The sequence below is a fragment of the Phyllobates terribilis genome, unplaced genomic scaffold (genome assembly GCF_046119375.1).
Source record: "Phyllobates terribilis strain yellow unplaced genomic scaffold, ASM4611937v1 Scaffold_4__5_contigs__length_816908805, whole genome shotgun sequence".
Lineage (NCBI taxonomy): Eukaryota > Metazoa > Chordata > Amphibia > Anura > Dendrobatidae > Phyllobates > Phyllobates terribilis.
The window spans coordinates 713,999,154-714,019,453 of NW_027362764.1; the positions used below are offsets into that span (position 1 = coordinate 713,999,154).

Consider the following 20,300-nt stretch of genomic DNA (forward strand, 5'->3'; position numbering starts at 1 on the left):
GTTACAGCAGTGTAAAGCTGGTTGGACACAGGACTTATGTCAGCCAAACCTGCCAATATGAAATGGGTTTGGTTCAGAGGCTGTAAAACCACCAAGATCGCACAATGCCCACCTAGATGCAAGCCTCGCCAGAAGAGCTCACACACTGCTGTGAAAGCCGCACACTGGGGGTCCACCGTCAGGTGATTTTTTGGGTAGCCTCCCCCACTTAAAGTGGCTGTCCAGGATTAGAAATACATAGCCGCTTTCTTTGCTTGGTTATGTCAGCCCCATTGTAGTGAATGGAGCCGAGCTGCAAAACCACAGACAACCCATGTTCAGAGTGGTGTCATTTCTTAAAGAAAGCAGCCATGTTTTCCCAAATCCTGGATAACGCCTTTAAAATGAGCTAAAAAAAAACCACAAAAACATTATTTTTGGTTTTCTCGTTACCTTTTCAAGTGGAAGAAACCAAAGTCATGCTCGGAGAGGAACATCATAGTCCTGATACAGGTGAGGAGTGTGGTATAGCTGCAGTCATTATTAGCCAACGTCTCCATCAGGCCGTCACAGATGGAAGGAAGATGGTCTTTGTTCGGTAAGGAGTTGGAAAGCTGATCTACTTCTGAAGCCGGAGCTTCCCCTGAGATTGGTACAATGAGGGCGATGTCCTTATAAGGGAAAAAAAAAAGGGATTTCATATAAAAACCACTGCCGTCGGAGAAGACACTATAACAGATCAATGAGAAGCAATGGAGGAGGCACCTGGTCACAGAGGTACTGCACGATGGAGGCCACGTACTCTGCGCACTGCTGCTGGACGACGCGGTAACCCGCAGACTTCATCAATGTCAGCAGCTCTTGGAACACTTCAGCGTATCGCTCATCGCCTTTCCCTCCACTTATAAGGTGAAGAATTGCTACTTTGCAGGCTCTGTGTGCGGCCAAAGAGTCGAGGAGAGCGAGGAGCCGAGCCGTCTGACCCGTGAACTGCTTCTCCTTGTCTTCTGGGGTGCTGAAACGGATCACATCACATTAACTCCCCAAATGACCACAACCACTACATCAAATTCAGACGAGGAACCAGAACCCAAAGTCTCCTCCACTGTAATAACCCCGTCCTGACCAAGCAAAATGTCGTTTTAGTGCTTTCGTTATTTCCTCCCCTTATTCCACAACTTTTCTTTATCTTCCTGCTGACATGGCCGCACCAGAGCTCGACAGGAAAATGGGGGAAAACATCTAAGTGAGACGGACAGAGTGCAGTTCTTCCATATTGTCAGGGGCTACGTTTTTAATGGTGTTCATTGTATAGTAATAACAATGAACATTAATTCCACAACACTTTACAGACATCATCATCGCTGTCCCCATTGGGGCTCACAGTCTACATTCCCTATCAGGATGTCTTTGGAGTGTGGGAGGAAACCGGAGAACCCGGAGGAAACCCACACAAACACGGGGAGAACATACAAACTCCTTGCAGATGTTGTCCTTAGTGGGATTTGAATCCAGGACCCCAGTGCTGCAAGGCTGCAGTGCTAACCACTGACTCATCATACAGTGCTAACCACTGAGCCACCGTGCTGCTTTTTAGTCTTTTTGAATGAAAAAAAATTGGATTTTTGTACTTAAAATGGAACATGTTGCGATTTTTATTTTTGTATTAAGTAATAATTATTTTAAAGGGAATCTGTTATCAGATTTTGGCTATGTAATATAAAGACAGCATGAGGTAGGGGCTGAGACACTGATTTCAGGGATGGCTCTCTTATCAAGCTTATAAATTGTGTACCTGCAATGATTGTTTTCGCACCAGGAGCTTATCATTACTGGGATATAGCAGTCTGTGCCTCCTGGTCCGACTCCACCCCCTCCTGTGATAAGCAGCTCACTGTCTATGGACATTGTATATACAGAGCCTGGTGTGGGCGGGGTTATCTTCCTCAGCTCTGCTGCATTGCTAAATCTAAAAGGTATGATTGTGTGAGAACGGCTGCACCCAGTAATCTAAGTGTTACATTGTTTGATTCAACTTCTCTTTGCCTACATCATGCAGCTCTCAGATGGGGTAGCAAAAACCTGCTGACAAATTTCCTTTAATACAATATTAAATGTCGTATTTTTAACATTTTTTTTTTTGCAGCTGCACAAATTTCCCAGTCTGATCTAGAGCCAAGACACTACCGGTGACATCAGATCCTGAGTGGCATGTAGTGCGAACTCCAGAAAAGAACTAGAGAGAAGGGCATCGGATAGCACTAACGCACAAGAAAAGGAAGGAGCCAATTACTGCAGAACAGAGGTTGTCAGAGGAGATAGGCCTCATCTGTAACCTCGTCCAAGTCTGCTGCTAAGGAGTCCATTGACTTGTTCCATAGAGACAGAAAAGGACCCCCCCCCCCTCCACCCCACCCCTGGAAGCCATAGGTGTCAAACATAGTGCAAGTAAATGATCTGAAATACTATGATCATCATGCTCAGGACCCTCATGCAAAAGACAAGACAGCGGTCTAGAGGGGAAGAAAAACCCACCTGGGCGTTGAAGGTCACACCCAGAAGTTTAGGTGTCTAATGCGTGGACACCATTTCTGATAGGTGGGAGTCCAAAGCGATAAGATTTAACAGATTGTTCTCAACAGAAGCCTACAACTGAAAAATGTCCAGAAAGGGATTGTCCCTCACCTGACAAGTACCATAAAAGAGGTGAGGCCCATGGAGAAGACAGTGAGAGCTGTTGCAAGTCCAAAGAGAACCTACAATGAAGGGAAAGTGGAGTGGCCCAGCTTTGAGAATATGGAGATGCATGTCACCGAAGACTACAAGAGAGGAACCCTTCAGGCTCCAGTGATGACAACCTCAGCCAAGACTAAGGAGCCTCTTTGGGTCCAGGATGGGTCTTTTCCAGGGCTCAGTGTCCTAGGAGAGGGTAGACCACCAGGCAACACCACTTTTTTTCTACTGCATGCCCGCCTCCTTTAGCATCCCATACTCACGTGTGCTGTCCGAGTAACAAAATATAAATAGGACGACACATGGATATGAACAGTGGGCAGAGCCTGACAAACTTATGGGGGAGTCCTGAAGAAGAGTAGACAGTCGATGACAGGTATGTTGAGTATATTGGTTTGACAAATCACAAACAGGCGGTTATCCCTGTCTCATACCTCTCATTCTCAGTTTATCCGATCTTTCATACATCTGCAGAGGTGTGCAGCCTGCAAGTTAATGATCATTACGGAAGCACTGAAGTCCATATCCTGACAGGATCACTGGAGGTATACCTGACTCCCAAGACTTAAATCTCCTCCAAGCATTATTGCCAGGATGCTCAGATCTTTGCTACTCTGTGCAGGAGTCCTTGCATTAACGTGACTGGAAAATTGGCCACATAGGGCCAAGTACATGAAAGAATGGCTAGTAATACAATTCCCCAATTTACTTGCATTAACAGGGCTGTGGAGTCAGAGTCAGTGCCCATTTTGGTGGAGTCAGTATAAAATGCACCGACTCAGACTCCTAAAATATATAATACATTGGGTACAGTAATTCAATGCAGTTTGTGGGGAATATTTTTTCATAAGAATTTGGGAAAGTTATGAAATGTCCTATAAATGTCTGTCCTATTCCTGATCTAAAGGTCTAAACTTTTAGATGAGAAAAATGTGTCCTACCGTAAATTTATCACTTAAACATGAGCCGTGTATGAGGGAGTCGGAGTCATGGAAATTGAGTCTAAGGTTTGGCTTACCAACTCCACAGCCCTGAAAAAGTCAACTTTACTTTTATTTTTTCCCGCTTGCTTTAATTAGAAATGTGCAGGAAATACTCAGGAGGAATGTGACGTACCTCTGCAGGTCTTCCACAATCAGATCCAGAACTGTGCGCATAATTAAGAGGGCGGTGGGTGAGGCCAGATCACACAACTGAATAGTGACGCGTCTGATCATATGCTGCACAGGCTGACATGAAGTCCCGGAGAAGGACCTGACTATGTCCTGCAGGAGCTTGGCATGTACATGTAGATGAATGCTCCATAGCTTCCTAGTGTTCAAAGCCACCGCAATGTCCTGTGGCTCAATAGCCTGAAAAAAAGAGCACAAACCTTTACTCTCTAGAACTGGCTTTGCCATTTGATCTTGTGACATTAAGCAGAGAGCAGGTAATACCACTAGTGATTTTACCTGAGTGGTCTGCATTGGTAGTGGGAAAGGAAGAAGTTCGGACAGAATGATGAGTCCAGAGAAAAAGCCTTCAGGGATTTTTAAGACAGATGAAAGCACTTCTTTAAGCATCAAAGACCAGGTATTGTTGGCCAGAGTCTCTTCTGAGATAGTCATCTGTTCATTAACTCCTTGGGTAAAAGTCAGTAAGATATCTATGATATCGCTCTGAATTTTCTGCTCCTCTCCGTCCAGTCTTCCAGTAAGAGGTATGGAGCATAGGAGCATGTGTAACGTGACCAGAGTGGAAGGGACCCGCATATCCTTGAACTCAAAGGAGCCACCCCTTAAAAGCTCTGTGAGCATGGTCTTGAGTAACGACAGAGAGCATCGAGCCGAAGAGATGGTTATTGCTTTGTACAGAGTGGTCCCAAGGTTGACGTGCAGCCTCCAGGGCTGGATGAGAATGCTGTTCATTTTCTGTAGGATGCGAATGAAGGTGTCGAGACCCTCAGCTGAGAAGAGCTGAATGATGGCTAGATTCCACTTCAGGTCCTTCTGCTGCCCTGTGAAGGGAAAAAAATAAAAGATGGATATAAAATCTGTGAACGAGAAGATGCTGCCGTCAGAAAATTTTGTTTCTTTAAATTTAATGGTGGAACAAAGTCTGTGTTCTCAAGCGAGGAGGGAAAGAGCGTCAGTACACCTTGCTCAAAGAAGACTGGCATCTGCCATCCATGGGGTCTTCTGGGGTCACCCCTCCATCGTCCCCTTGTTTTCTGCAGCAGCCAAAAGAACTGAAGAGGAGCGATACAGTAGCCTCTTTTCAGGTCTAGGCAAGTATCACGGCTCTCAACATATCGTAGAAAGGAAAAGTGTTTATTAAGAGATCAGCAGGTGCCAAGTGTCCAAAATACTAGTGACGGCCAACATGTCAGTCCATACAGGACCATTTTCAAGGCCTGAATGAAGTATCAACAGCGAGAGATAGTCAACGAGCACTACTTTCTATTGTCAGAACAACTATTCGATCAAAGGGGTCAACTTATCTTGCAAACATATATAACAAGGCGATGCTCTCCGAGTATGAAAGAGCTGCACATGCCACAGATTCAGTAAGTCTGTGGCACTCACCCGTGTATCATGATGCTTATATTCGATTAGCGCTGCACAGCAGTGCAAGTCACTGGGAGGACAAAACAACATGGCTGGGTTGGAGTCAGCAACATTGGCAGGCAAAACATGACTGGATGGACAAAAACGTTGTATTTTGGACACTTGACACGTGCCAATTTCCAATAAACACATTTCCTCTCTTCAGTGTATTGAGTGCGGATTTCTACTACTACTGCTTTGGATTAAAAAGCTCCTACCACAGAGCACCTACAAAAGCCATGAGTGCCAACCTTAGTAAGTAACACTACAACTGCCTCAACCATCACCCCCCACTCCTAAACATTTTATTTTACCCCTTTCTGCCAGAATGGGTGATGAGTTTGTCACCCCTTCGCTGGCCTCAACATGTGCAGGCGGAAAGGGGTGCGAGAGAACAGAGTGGGCACGTGCAGGCGGAACGGGGTGCGAGACAACCGAGTGGGCACGTGCAGGCGGAACGGGGTGCGAGACAACCGAGTGGGCACGTGCAGGCGGAACGGGGTGCGAGACAACCGAGTGGGCACGTGCAGGCGGAACGGGGTGCGAGACAACCGAGTGGGCACGTGCAGGCGGAACGGGGTGCGAGACAACCGAGTGGGCACGTGCAGGCGGAACGGGGTGCGAGACAACCGAGTGGGCACGTGCAGGCGGAACGGGGTGCGAGACAACCGAGTGGGCACGTGCAGGCGGAACGGGGTGCGAGACAACCGAGTGGGCACGTGCAGGCGGAACGGGGTGCGAGACAACCGAGTGGGCACGTGCAGGCGGAACGGGGTGCGAGACAACCGAGTGGGCACGTGCAGGCGGAACGGGGTGCGAGACAACCGAGTGGGCACGTGCAGGCGGAACGGGGTGCGAGACAACCGAGTGGGCACGTGCAGGCGGAACGGGGTGCGAGACAACCGAGTGGGCACGTGCAGGCGGAACGGGGTGCGAGACAACCGAGTGGGCACGTGCAGGCGGAACGGGGTGCGAGACAACCGAGTGGGCACGTGCAGGCGGAACGGGGTGCGAGACAACCGAGTGGGCACGTGCAGGCGGAACGGGGTGCGAGACAACCGAGTGGGCACGTGCAGGCGGAACGGGGTGCGAGACAACCGAGTGGGCACGTGCAGGCGGAACGGGGTGCGAGACAACCGAGTGGGCACGTGCAGGCGGAACGGGGTGCGAGACAACCGAGTGGGCACGTGCAGGCGGAACGGGGTGCGAGACAACCGAGTGGGCACGTGCAGGCGGAACGGGGTGCGAGACAACCGAGTGGGCACGTGCAGGCGGAACGGGGTGCGAGACAACCGAGTGGGCACGTGCAGGCGGAACGGGGTGCGAGACAACCGAGTGGGCACGTGCAGGCGGAACGGGGTGCGAGACAACCGAGTGGGCACGTGCAGGCGGAACGGGGTGCGAGACAACCGAGTGGGCACGTGCAGGCGGAACGGGGTGCGAGACAACCGAGTGGGCACGTGCAGGCGGAACGGGGTGCGAGACAACCGAGTGGGCACGTGCAGGCGGAACGGGGTGCGAGACAACCGAGTGGGCACGTGCAGGCGGAACGGGGTGCGAGACAACCGAGTGGGCACGTGCAGGCGGAACGGGGTGCGAGACAACCGAGTGGGCACGTGCAGGCGGAACGGGGTGCGAGACAACCGAGTGGGCACGTGCAGGCGGAACGGGGTGCGAGACAACCGAGTGGGCACGTGCAGGCGGAACGGGGTGCGAGACAACCGAGTGGGCACGTGCAGGCGGAACGGGGTGCGAGACAACCGAGTGGGCACGTGCAGGCGGAACGGGGTGCGAGACAACCGAGTGGGCACGTGCAGGCGGAACGGGGTGCGAGACAACCGAGTGGGCACGTGCAGGCGGAACGGGGTGCGAGACAACCGAGTGGGCACGTGCAGGCGGAACGGGGTGCGAGACAACCGAGTGGGCACGTGCAGGCGGAACGGGGTGCGAGACAACCGAGTGGGCACGTGCAGGCGGAACGGGGTGCGAGACAACCGAGTGGGCACGTGCAGGCGGAACGGGGTGCGAGACAACCGAGTGGGCACGTGCAGGCGGAACGGGGTGCGAGACAACCGAGTGGGCACGTGCAGGCGGAACGGGGTGCGAGACAACCGAGTGGGCACGTGCAGGCGGAACGGGGTGCGAGACAACCGAGTGGGCACGTGCAGGCGGAACGGGGTGCGAGACAACCGAGTGGGCACGTGCAGGCGGAACGGGGTGCGAGACAACCGAGTGGGCACGTGCAGGCGGAACGGGGTGCGAGACAACCGAGTGGGCACGTGCAGGCGGAACGGGGTGCGAGACAACCGAGTGGGCACGTGCAGGCGGAACGGGGTGCGAGACAACCGAGTGGGCACGTGCAGGCGGAACGGGGTGCGAGACAACCGAGTGGGCACGTGCAGGCGGAACGGGGTGCGAGACAACCGAGTGGGCACGTGCAGGCGGAACGGGGTGCGAGACAACCGAGTGGGCACGTGCAGGCGGAACGGGGTGCGAGACAACCGAGTGGGCACGTGCAGGCGGAACGGGGTGCGAGACAACCGAGTGGGCACGTGCAGGCGGAACGGGGTGCGAGACAACCGAGTGGGCACGTGCAGGCGGAACGGGGTGCGAGACAACCGAGTGGGCACGTGCAGGCGGAACGGGGTGCGAGACAACCGAGTGGGCACGTGCAGGCGGAACGGGGTGCGAGACAACCGAGTGGGCACGTGCAGGCGGAACGGGGTGCGAGACAACCGAGTGGGCACGTGCAGGCGGAACGGGGTGCGAGACAACCGAGTGGGCACGTGCAGGCGGAACGGGGTGCGAGACAACCGAGTGGGCACGTGCAGGCGGAACGGGGTGCGAGACAACCGAGTGGGCACGTGCAGGCGGAACGGGGTGCGAGACAACCGAGTGGGCACGTGCAGGCGGAACGGGGTGCGAGACAACCGAGTGGGCACGTGCAGGCGGAACGGGGTGCGAGACAACCGAGTGGGCACGTGCAGGCGGAACGGGGTGCGAGACAACCGAGTGGGCACGTGCAGGCGGAACGGGGTGCGAGACAACCGAGTGGGCACGTGCAGGCGGAACGGGGTGCGAGACAACCGAGTGGGCACGTGCAGGCGGAACGGGGTGCGAGACAACCGAGTGGGCACGTGCAGGCGGAACGGGGTGCGAGACAACCGAGTGGGCACGTGCAGGCGGAACGGGGTGCGAGACAACCGAGTGGGCACGTGCAGGCGGAACGGGGTGCGAGACAACCGAGTGGGCACGTGCAGGCGGAACGGGGTGCGAGACAACCGAGTGGGCACGTGCAGGCGGAACGGGGTGCGAGACAACCGAGTGGGCACGTGCAGGCGGAACGGGGTGCGAGACAACCGAGTGGGCACGTGCAGGCGGAACGGGGTGCGAGACAACCGAGTGGGCACGTGCAGGCGGAAAGGGGTGCGAGACAACCGAGTGGGCACGTGCAGGCGGAAAGGGGTGCGAGACAACCGAGTGGGCACGTGCAGGCGGAAAGGGGTGCGAGACAACCGAGTGGGCACGTGCAGGCGGAAAGGGGTGCGAGACAACCGAGTGGGCACGTGCAGGCGGAAAGGGGTGCGAGACAACCGAGTGGGCACGTGCAGGCGGAAAGGGGTGCGAGACAACCGAGTGGGCACGTGCAGGCGGAAAGGGGTGCGAGACAACCGAGTGGGCACGTGCAGGCGGAAAGGGGTGCGAGACAACCGAGTGGGCACGTGCAGGCGGAAAGGGGTGCGAGACAACCGAGTGGGCACGTGCAGGCGGAAAGGGGTGCGAGACAACCGAGTGGGCACGTGCAGGCGGAAAGGGGTGCGAGACAACCGAGTGGGCACGTGCAGGCGGAAAGGGGTGCGAGACAACCGAGTGGGCACGTGCAGGCGGAAAGGGGTGCGAGACAACCGAGTGGGCACGTGCAGGCGGAAAGGGGTGCGAGACAACCGAGTGGGCACGTGCAGGCGGAAAGGGGTGCGAGACAACCGAGTGGGCACGTGCAGGCGGAAAGGGGTGCGAGACAACCGAGTGGGCACGTGCAGGCGGAAAGGGGTGCGAGACAACCGAGTGGGCACGTGCAGGCGGAAAGGGGTGCGAGACAACCGAGTGGGCACGTGCAGGCGGAAAGGGGTGCGAGACAACCGAGTGGGCACGTGCAGGCGGAAAGGGGTGCGAGACAACCGAGTGGGCACGTGCAGGCGGAAAGGGGTGCGAGACAACCGAGTGGGCACGTGCAGGCGGAAAGGGGTGCGAGACAACCGAGTGGGCACGTGCAGGCGGAAAGGGGTGCGAGACAACCGAGTGGGCACGTGCAGGCGGAAAGGGGTGCGAGACAACCGAGTGGGCACGTGCAGGCGGAAAGGGGTGCGAGACAACCGAGTGGGCACGTGCAGGCGGAAAGGGGTGCGAGACAACCGAGTGGGCACGTGCAGGCGGAAAGGGGTGCGAGACAACCGAGTGGGCACGTGCAGGCGGAAAGGGGTGCGAGACAACCGAGTGGGCACGTGCAGGCGGAAAGGGGTGCGAGACAACCGAGTGGGCACGTGCAGGCGGAAAGGGGTGCGAGACAACCGAGTGGGCACGTGCAGGCGGAAAGGGGTGCGAGACAACCGAGTGGGCACGTGCAGGCGGAAAGGGGTGCGAGACAACCGAGTGGGCACGTGCAGGCGGAAAGGGGTGCGAGACAACCGAGTGGGCACGTGCAGGCGGAAAGGGGTGCGAGACAACCGAGTGGGCACGTGCAGGCGGAAAGGGGTGCGAGACAACCGAGTGGGCACGTGCAGGCGGAAAGGGGTGCGAGACAACCGAGTGGGCACGTGCAGGCGGAAAGGGGTGCGAGACAACCGAGTGGGCACGTGCAGGCGGAAAGGGGTGCGAGACAACCGAGTGGGCACGTGCAGGCGGAAAGGGGTGCGAGACAACCGAGTGGGCACGTGCAGGCGGAAAGGGGTGCGAGACAACCGAGTGGGCACGTGCAGGCGGAAAGGGGTGCGAGACAACCGAGTGGGCACGTGCAGGCGGAAAGGGGTGCGAGACAACCGAGTGGGCACGTGCAGGCGGAAAGGGGTGCGAGACAACCGAGTGGGCACGTGCAGGCGGAAAGGGGTGCGAGACAACCGAGTGGGCACGTGCAGGCGGAAAGGGGTGCGAGACAACCGAGTGGGCACGTGCAGGCGGAAAGGGGTGCGAGACAACCGAGTGGGCACGTGCAGGCGGAAAGGGGTGCGAGACAACCGAGTGGGCACGTGCAGGCGGAAAGGGGTGCGAGACAACCGAGTGGGCACGTGCAGGCGGAAAGGGGTGCGAGACAACCGAGTGGGCACGTGCAGGCGGAAAGGGGTGCGAGACAACCGAGTGGGCACGTGCAGGCGGAAAGGGGTGCGAGACAACCGAGTGGGCACGTGCAGGCGGAAAGGGGTGCGAGACAACCGAGTGGGCACGTGCAGGCGGAAAGGGGTGCGAGAGAACAGAGTGGGCACGTGCAGGCGGAAAGGGGTGCGAGAGAACAGAGTGGGCACGTGCAGGCGGAAAGGGGTGCGAGAGAACAGAGTGGGCACGTGCAGGCGGAAAGGGGTGCGAGAGAACAGAGTGGGCACGTGCAGGCGGAAAGGGGTGCGAGAGAACAGAGTGGGCACGTGCAGGCGGAAAGGGGTGCGAGAGAACAGAGTGGGCACGTGCAGGCGGAAAGGGGTGCGAGAGAACAGAGTGGGCACGTGCAGGCGGAAAGGGGTGCGAGAGAACAGAGTGGGCACGTGCAGGCGGAAAGGGGTGCGAGAGAACAGAGTGGGCACGTGCAGGCGGAAAGGGGTGCGAGAGAACAGAGTGGGCACGTGCAGGCGGAAAGGGGTGCGAGAGAACAGAGTGGGCACGTGCAGGCGGATAGGAGTGCGAGAGAACAGAGTGGGCACGTGCAGGCGGAAAGGGGTGCGAGAGAACAGAGTGGGCACGTGCAGGCGGAAAGGGGTGCGAGAGAACAGAGTGGGCACGTGCAGGCGGAAAGGGGTGCGAGAGAACAGAGTGGGCACGTGCAGGCGGAAAGGGGTGCGAGAGAACAGAATGGGCACGTGCAGGCGGAAAGGGGTGCGAGAGAACAGAATGGGCACGTGCAGGCTGAAAGGGGTGCGAGAGAACAGAGTGGGCACGTGCAGGCGGAAAGGGGTGCGAGAGAACAGAGTGGGCACGTGCAGGCGGAAAGGGGTGCGAGAGAACAGAGTGGGCACGTGCAGGCGGAAAGGGGTGCGAGAGAACAGAGTGGGCACGTGCAGGCGGAAAGGGGTGCGAGAGAACAGAGTGGGCACGTGCAGGCGGAAAGGGGTGCGAGAGAACGGAGTGGGCACGTGCAGGCGGAAAGGGGTGCGAGAGAACAGAGTGGGCACGTGCAGGCGGAAAGGGGTGCGAGAGAACCGACTGGGCACGTGCAGGCAGAAAGGGGTGCGAGAGAACAGAGTGGGCACGTGCAGGCAGAAAGGGGTGCGAGAGAACAGAGTGGGCACGTGCAGGCGGAAAGGGGTGCGAGAGAAACGACTGGGCACATGCAGGCGGAAAGGGGTGCGAGAGAAACGACTGGGCACGTGCAGGCGGAAAGGGGTGCGAGAGAAACGACTGGGCACGTGCAGGCGGAAAGGGGTGCGAGAGAAACGACTGGGCACGTGCAGGCGGAAAGGGGTGCGAGAGAAACGACTGGGCACGTGCAGGCGGAAAGGGGTGCGAGAGAAACGACTGGGCACGTGCAGGCGGAAAGGGGTGCGAGAGAAACGACTGGGCACGTGCAGGCAGAGCGATCTATTCCCTGCTCCCTGAAGTGTTACTGTGCTTGTGTAAACCTGCCCATACACATTACATCTAGGTTGTTGGAACAAGCTTGTTTGGCAGAGTTATTCCTTCTTGCTTATACACTTGCCACACCTCTGGCGTGTGCTTGCCCCCCACCCCTCCCAAGAATAAAGGTTGCTCATTTTAAAATTCAACATGCCAGATCCATTTTGTTGACCGATATGTTACCAAGGTGTATGGCCACGATAAAGGGACTGTAAAGGCTTCAGGTCCAAGTCTGCAGACACTCTGTGACTGCAGACTTGTGAACCATCACAACGCGCAGTGTGCACGCTGTCAGGATTCTGGAGCGCAGAGAACATGACTGTAAGTCTGTTATTGGCATACATGTGGTCAGGAGCCAACTAGACATGTGTGGCCTCACTCAATACAAGTAAATTGAGAGGTCGAGCATGTCTAGTCGGAATGTGGCCACTTCTATGTAAATCACATACTACTGATCACATGGCCGCCCACTCCCGGAGAATCCCGACAGCGCGCATGCTGCATACAGAGAGGATTCACAAGTCTGCAGTCACAGAGTGTTTGCGGACTTGAACCCCAAGCCTGGACAACCCCTTTAACCCCTTTACAACCCAAGGTGGTTTGCACGTTAATGACCAGGCCAATTTTTACAATTCTGACCACTGTCACTTTATGAGGTAATTACTCTGGAACGCTTCAATGGATCCCCCTGATTCTGAGACTGTTTTTTCGTGACATATTGTACTTCATGATTGTGGTAAAATTTCTTCGATATCACTTGCGTTTATTTGTGAAAAAAACGGAAATTTGGCGAAAATTTAGCAATTTTCAAAATTTAAATTTTTATGCCCTTAAATCAGAGAGATATGTCACACAACATATAAATAAATAACATTTCCCACATGTCTACTTTACATCAGCACAATTTTGGAACCAAAATTTTTTATTAGGGCTATAAGGGTTAAAAGTTGACCAGCGATTTCTCATTTTTCCAACAAACTTTACAAACCATTTTTTTAGGGACCACATCACATTTGAAGTCACTTTGAGGGGTCTTTATGGCAGAAAATACACAAAAGTGACACCATTCTAAAAACTGCACCCCTCAAGGTGCTCAAAACCACATTCAAGAACTTTATTAACCCTTCAGGTGCTTCACAGGAATTTTTGGAACGTGGAAGAAAAAAATGAACATTTAACTTTTTTCACAAAAATGTTACTTTAGACCCAATTTTCTTTATTTTCGCAGGGGTAACAGGAAAAAATGGACCCCAAAATTTGTTATGCAATTTCCCCTGAGTACGCCAATACCCCGTATGTGGGGAAAATACAGTGTTTGGGCGCATGGCAGAGTTCAGAAGGGAAGGAGCACTGTGTGACTTTTTGAACGCAAAATCGGCTGGAATCGAGAGTGGACGCCATGTTGCGTTTGGAGAGCCCCTGATGTGCCTAAATAGTGGAAACCCCCCACAAGTGACCCCATTTTGGAAACTACACCCCTCAAGGATTTTATCAAGGGGTATAGTGAACATTTTGAACCCAGAGGAACGACACAGAATTTGATAACATTAGGTCATCATATTGAATAAGTTGTCATTAGTCTTGAGGGCAAGTGCTCGCTACTTGAGTTTGCATCGGGTACTCTGGTATGCATCATGTATCACGGGTGCTCGAGTGACATGCTCGAGTCCCTGCTCCGCATGTTTCACGGTTATTAGACACCCCAAAAAAAAAACATGCGGGGATTGCTCGTGCATGGCAGGCAATCTCCGCAAAGTTTTTTTGGCCGCGAAGCATATGGGGCAGAGACTCGAGCACCCGCGATACTCAATGCATACCCGAGCACCCGATGCAAACTCAAGTAGCGAGCACTTGCGCTCAACACTAGTCGCCATATCGTCATTTTTTTTTTTTGTTTGTTTGTTTTGTTTTTTTTTTACTTTTGAAAAAAATCCCAACCCTAACCCGAGAGTTTATTTTTTAAGCCGTTCCTCGTGCGGTATAAGTGATTAGACTGCTTTATTCTTCGGGTCGGTGCGATTACAGCGATACCAGAATCATATGGGGTTTATTGATTGACATCTGTCACACACTAAAAGACGCATTATTTTGTAAAATCTAGTTTTTGCATCGTCATATTTTGAGCGCTATAATTTTTCCATATTTTGGCCGACAGAGTCATGCGACGGCTTGCTTTTTGCGGGATGAGTTGACGCTGTTATTGGTACCATTTTCAGGCACGTGACATTTTTTGATCGTTTTCTATTCCGATTTTTTGGGAGGCAGAAAACACTAAAACCAACGATGCAGGAATTTTTTTTTTTTTTATTCTGCTCCGCGTGTGGTAAAATTGATAAGGTAGCTTTATTCTTCAGGTCAGTACGTTTAGATACAGAGGTACCACATTTATATATTTTTTCTATGTTTTGCGCTTTTACATAATAAAAAGCAATTTTATAGAAAAAAATATTTTTTAGCATAGCTTTATTCTGAGAGCTATAACTTTTTTATTTTTCGCCCGTTGGAGCTGCATGGCAGCTTGCTTTGTGCAGGATGAGATGACGTTTTCAGCGGTACCATTCTTATTTATATTAGTCTTTTTGATCGCGTGTTATTCCATTTTTTGCCTGGTGGTATGGATGATAAAGAATTGTTTTTTGCTTGGTTTTTATTTTATTTTATTTTTTTTTACAGTGTTCACTGAAGGGGTTAACTAGTGGGAAAGTTTTATAGGTCAGGTCGTTCCGGACGCGGCGATACCAAATATGTGTACTTTTAATGTTTGTTGTTTTTTTTTCATAATATTTATTGATGGGTACATTATATTTTTATTTTTGGTGGATTATTTTTTTTATTTTTACACTTTGACAGTTTTTTAACTTTTATACTTTGTCCCACTATGGGACTTTCACTTTTTTTATTCTGATCGCCTGCATAGCATAGGGATGCAGCACCATCCCTGTGTCATGCAGGCTGTCAGCGCTGCACAGTGAGAAGATTGTTTGGAGATGCACTGCACATGACCAAACAATCTTCCTGCTGTCTGGTGACCCGGATGTTGTCATGACGACATCGGGTCGTCATGGCAACATCCGGGAAGCCGCGCAGACAGCGCTGGAGGCCGGAAGAGGAGGTGAGTATTGCGATCATCTCCCCATAGCCACCGCAATGCTGAAATAAACTTAGATCGCAGCATTGCGGGGGTTAATGTGCCGGTAGCGGTGCTGGACCGCTCCCTGCATATAGCATCGGGTGTCAGCTGTGACAATCAGCTGACACCCGGCGGCAATCGCACCCGCACAGCCTGTGTCTTAAGTCCCAGGGCGCAGATACGGAATAGTATGTCATAGGCTTTAAAGGGGTTAAGTTATTTACTTGGACCCTAGTGTTTTTTCTTCAGTCAGAAGCTCTCATTATTCAAAGACCTTTATTTCATGAATGTCTATACTTACCCTCAATAGGAGCCGGTGGACAGGCCACGTGGCAGAGCACCCTAAGAGCTGTCAGCAGTCCTACACCTTCAGGAGCCATCAGGTTGTCCAGATTCTGTAACGATCAAAAATCAATTAAAAAGGAGTCGTCCAGTTTTATCTTGATTTCTTCATCAGATCAGAAAAGTATAAAATAAACTGAGCTTTTACTCATCCTGGTGCTGTCCGTTCTTCATTTATCCTATCTTTGCTGGGATCAATGAAGCTCCTGGCAGTGCGATCACGGCCATGTACATTTTACTCTCCGACGGGGACCGAGCTGGACTATTGACTAATCGTACAGGCGGGTCCCCGGCTGGTTCTCCCTGCCCGATGACAGTGACCGACAAGCCTCTGCCTGCATGCGCGTATAGCATGTATCAGCCAACAGGTTCCCTTTAAAGACCTTTTTCCACATACCAGTGCAATCTATATGGGGAGAATGATTGTCTGGGTCCTATACAGTTTGCATATTGTCATCAGCACTTACTCCAGTTTATATAGGAAGATGTGCCACCATTGATTATTTTTCAGGTAGCACAGAAGATACGATCAGCAGACAGACAAAAGTTTGTGCATTCGTCTGCCGATCGCTGCCATGTTTACATGGGTCAATTATCAGGTTTAAGGTCTCTCTACAGATTTGGCAACTTAAAGGAAGCGTTCTCATCTTCAGCAGCTTCTGAAATAAAGAAGGATATTGTGGACTAGTCGGATGGTTGGGCTTTGCCTCTGCTGCATGAGAGCTGGCCAGATACAGCAGTCCCTGAACTAAAGCATAGAGGCTGCAAGCCTTGCCAAGGTAACCGGCCACTCAGATTCCAGAGGTGGCCTGTAACATAGGCTGAGGATCTACAATATGTAGTGTAGGATTAGATCTACGTCCGCAGAGTACAGATTACCCAGATGGAACAAACCTGTGCACCCTGTAAATCCAACTCGTGTGACTTGGCCGAGCGTCACATACCTGTTTAATGTAATCAATTAGTCCGGGGATGCAATTTATCTCAAATCGGATATTTTTCAACGGCTCCAGCCACTTTGCAAGCTCTGAAAACAAAGCAAAACCAACTTAAAGGGGTATTCCCAATATTGAGAGTTATCACCATAGGATAGGAGATAGTATGCAGATCAGTGGGAGTGCAAGCGCTGGAAGCCCCTCATACTGAGAAGGGGGCAGTGGGACGCTTTGCTGGAATAGAGCAGCGACACATACGACACTGCTTTGGGGCTGTCGGGAGATCGCCGGGGACATCACTTGGCTTTCTCCAGCAGTCCCTTAGAGAATGAATGCATGACCGGCATCTCAGAGTCCCATTCTCAGGAACAGTGGGGGAAAAGGAGCCTACATTGGGAAACCCAACAATCAGAAAGTTATCACCTTTTCTGTGGATAAGAGAGAACTTTCTATGTAGTGATAAACCAGGTGCTCACACCCAATGTACAAGAGAATGAGCGATGAAGCGATCCATTAATATTAAAATATACAATTTTTATTAGAATAATTTAAAAACCATATAGAAGGCAAAGTACCATACAGGGGACACAGGAAGAAGCTGGCAGCGAAACGCGCGTCGTGGTGAGGGGGCACAGGATTAGTAGAGCGGGAACCTTTGACTGATACAATTTTAATTGATTCATTACAATGTTGGACTTTTCTGGGTGCTTCTAATAGAGATTTGGGGCTATACCTTGGTCTAGGCAGTTTTAGTCATATCCTATATCGAACACTTCCTTTCAATTTAGGACTGGGGTCCGTATAGATATAAATGTCCTTATATGGAATATTGATAAGGTACCTTGTGTGTCAGCATATACTGAGGATATATTCTAGTCTGTGCCAGACCACGTAATTTTAATTACTCCAAGCTTTATTCTTATCACACATACAATGTTAGAGCTTGATTGACATTGATTATTCGTATGTGTTGACATTAACATTATTGGATTATTCCTGATTCTGTTCCTGTAATATTGATGGATCGCTTCATCGCCGATTCTCTTGTACATTGGGTGTGAGCTCCTGGTTTATCTGGAGTGCCGTCTGCATGACATTTGGACAATCATGTTTAACTTTCTATGTAGGGAGTGACATGTCATACTAATAGGCGAGATCCAACAGCGGGCAGGGACTAGGGGCAGTGAGCGCTTACCCTGTAGCTTGGCATTATTCTCATCCCCCTTACAGAGCTTCAGTAAAGGGGCAGAATGAGTCTCCAGCATCTGAATATCATTTGATGTTTGCACCACAAGCAGAACCAGGAGACAGGCGTAATTGTACGCCACCGACTTCTTTGATTTTGTATCTCTGAAAGAAGAAATCACAATTTTTCAGCTTCTGTTCTCTGATCATTAGATGTGGCGGTGTGTTATGTAGAAGAGACGGGAGACAGCGGTGTGCAACAGAGGATGGTGTTGGATATGCCGGTGTGTTTTGTAGAGGACACTGGATATGGCTTTATCATGTGATATGCATTTGGATATGGAGGTACAGTATCTAGAGGAGGAGATTGGATGTGGAGGTACAGTATCTAGAGGAGGAGATTGGATGTGGAGGTACAGTATCTAGAGGAGGAGATTGGATGTGGAGGTACAGTATCTAGAGGGTGAGATTGGATGTGGAGGTACAGTATCTAGAGGAGGAGATTGGATGTGGAGGTACAGTATCTAGAGGAGGAGATTGGATGTGGAGGTACAGTATCTAGAGGAGGAGATTGGATGTGGAGGTACAGTATCTAGAGGAGGAGATTGGATGTGGAGGTACAGTATCTAGAGGAGGAGATTGGATGTGGAGGTACAGTATCTAGAGGAGGAGATTGGATGTGGAGGTACAGTATCTAGAGGAGGAGATTGGATGTGGAGGTACAGTATCTAGAGGAGGAGATTGGATGTGGAGGTACAGTATCTAGAGGAGGAGATTGGATGTGGAGGTACAGTATCTAGAGGAGGAGATTGGATGTGGAGGTACAGTATCTAGAGGAGGAGATTGGATGTGGAGGTACAGTATCTAGAGGAGGAGATTGGATGTGGAGGTACAGTATCTAGAGGAGGAGATTGGATGTGGAGGTACAGTATCTAGAGGAGGAGATTGGATGTGGAGGTACAGTATCTAGAGGGTGAGATTGGATGTGGAGGTACAGTATCTAGAGGGTGAGATTGGATGTGGAGGTACAGTATCTAGAGGGTGAGATTGGATGTGGAGGTACAGTATCTAGAGGGTGAGATTGGATGTGGAGGTACAGTATCTAGAGGAGGAGATTGGATGTGGAGGTACAGTATCTAGAGGAGGAGATTGGATGTGGAGGTACAGTATCTAGAGGAGGAGATTGGATGTGGAGGTACAGTATCTAGAGGAGGAGATTGGATGTGGAGGTACAGTATCTAGAGGAGGAGATTGGATGTGGAGGTACAGTATCTAGAGGAGGAGATTGGATGTGGAGGTACAGTATCTAGAGGAGGAGATTGGATGTGGAGGTACAGTATCTAGAGGAGGAGATTGGATGTGGAGGTACAGTATCTAGAGGAGGAGATTGGATGTGGAGGTACAGTATCTAGAGGAGGAGATTGGATGTGGAGGTACAGTATCTAGAGGAGGAGATTGGATGTGGAGGTACAGTATATAGAGGAGGAGATTGGATGTGGAGGTACAGTATCTAGAGGAGGAGATTGGATGTGGAGGTACAGTATCTAGAGGAGGAGATTGGATGTGGAGGTACAGTATCTAGAGGAGGAGATTGGATGTGGAGGTACAGTATCTAGAGGAGGAGATTGGATGTGGAGGTACAGTATCTAGAGGAGGAGATTGGATGTGGAGGTACAGTATCTAGAGGGTGAGATTGGATGTGGAGGTACAGTATCTAGAGGGTGAGATTGGATGTGGAGGTACAGTATCTAGAGGGTGAGATTGGATGTGGAGGTACAGTATCTAGAGGAGGAGATTGGATGTGGAGGTACAGTATCTAGAGGGTGAGATTGGATGTGGAGGTACAGTATCTAGAGGGTGAGATTGGATGTGGAGGTACAGTATCTAGAGGGTGAGATTGGATGTGGAGGTACAGTATCTAGAGGAGGAGATTGGATGTGGAGGTACAGTATCTAGAGGAGGAGATTGGATGTGGAGGTACAGTATCTAGAGGAGGAGATTGGATGTGGAGGTACAGTATCTAGAGGAGGAGATTGGATGTGGAGGTACAGTATCTAGAGGAGGAGATTGGATGTGGAGGTACAGTATCTAGAGGAGGAGATTGGATGTGGAGGTACAGTATCTAGAGGAGGAGATTGGATGTGGAGGTACAGTATATAGAGGAGGAGATTGGATGTGGAGGTACAGTATATAGAGGAGGAGATTGGATGTGGAGGTACAGTATATAGAGGAGGAGATTGGATGTGGAGGTACAGTATATAGAGGAGGAGATTGGATGTGGAGGTACAGTATATAGAGGAGGAGATTGGATGTGGAGGTACAGTATATAGAGGAGGAGATTGGATGTGGAGGTACAGTATATAGAGGAGGAGATTGGATGTGGAGGTACAGTATATAGAGGAGGAGATTGGATGTGGAGGTACAGTATATAGAGGAGGAGATTGGATGTGGAGGTACAGTATATAGAGGAGGAGATTGGATGTGGAGGTACAGTATATAGAGGAGGAGATTGGATGTGGAGGTACAGTATATAGAGGAGATTGGATGTGGAGGTACAGTATATAGAGGAGGAGATTGGATGTGGAGGTACAGTAT

At 51.6% G+C, this 20,300-nt stretch overlaps 1 protein-coding gene across 1 annotated transcript in view; it reads right to left on the reverse strand.

Moving 5' to 3' along the window:
* The window catches only part of VIRMA (vir like m6A methyltransferase associated), a 47,415-nt gene that overhangs the window by 7,840 nt on the left and 19,275 nt on the right, over nucleotides 1–20,300 (reverse strand). The window contains exons 10-16 of the mRNA XM_073679673.1: nucleotides 17,716–17,870; nucleotides 16,530–16,612; nucleotides 15,545–15,638; nucleotides 4,164–4,708; nucleotides 3,829–4,064; nucleotides 745–994; nucleotides 433–650 (exon numbers count right to left, since the gene is read on the reverse strand). Coding sequence (XP_073535774.1) covers nucleotides 433–650; nucleotides 745–994; nucleotides 3,829–4,064; nucleotides 4,164–4,708; nucleotides 15,545–15,638; nucleotides 16,530–16,612; nucleotides 17,716–17,870 — 1,581 coding nt within the window. The remainder of the gene's footprint in view (nucleotides 1–432; nucleotides 651–744; nucleotides 995–3,828; nucleotides 4,065–4,163; nucleotides 4,709–15,544; nucleotides 15,639–16,529; nucleotides 16,613–17,715; nucleotides 17,871–20,300) is intronic.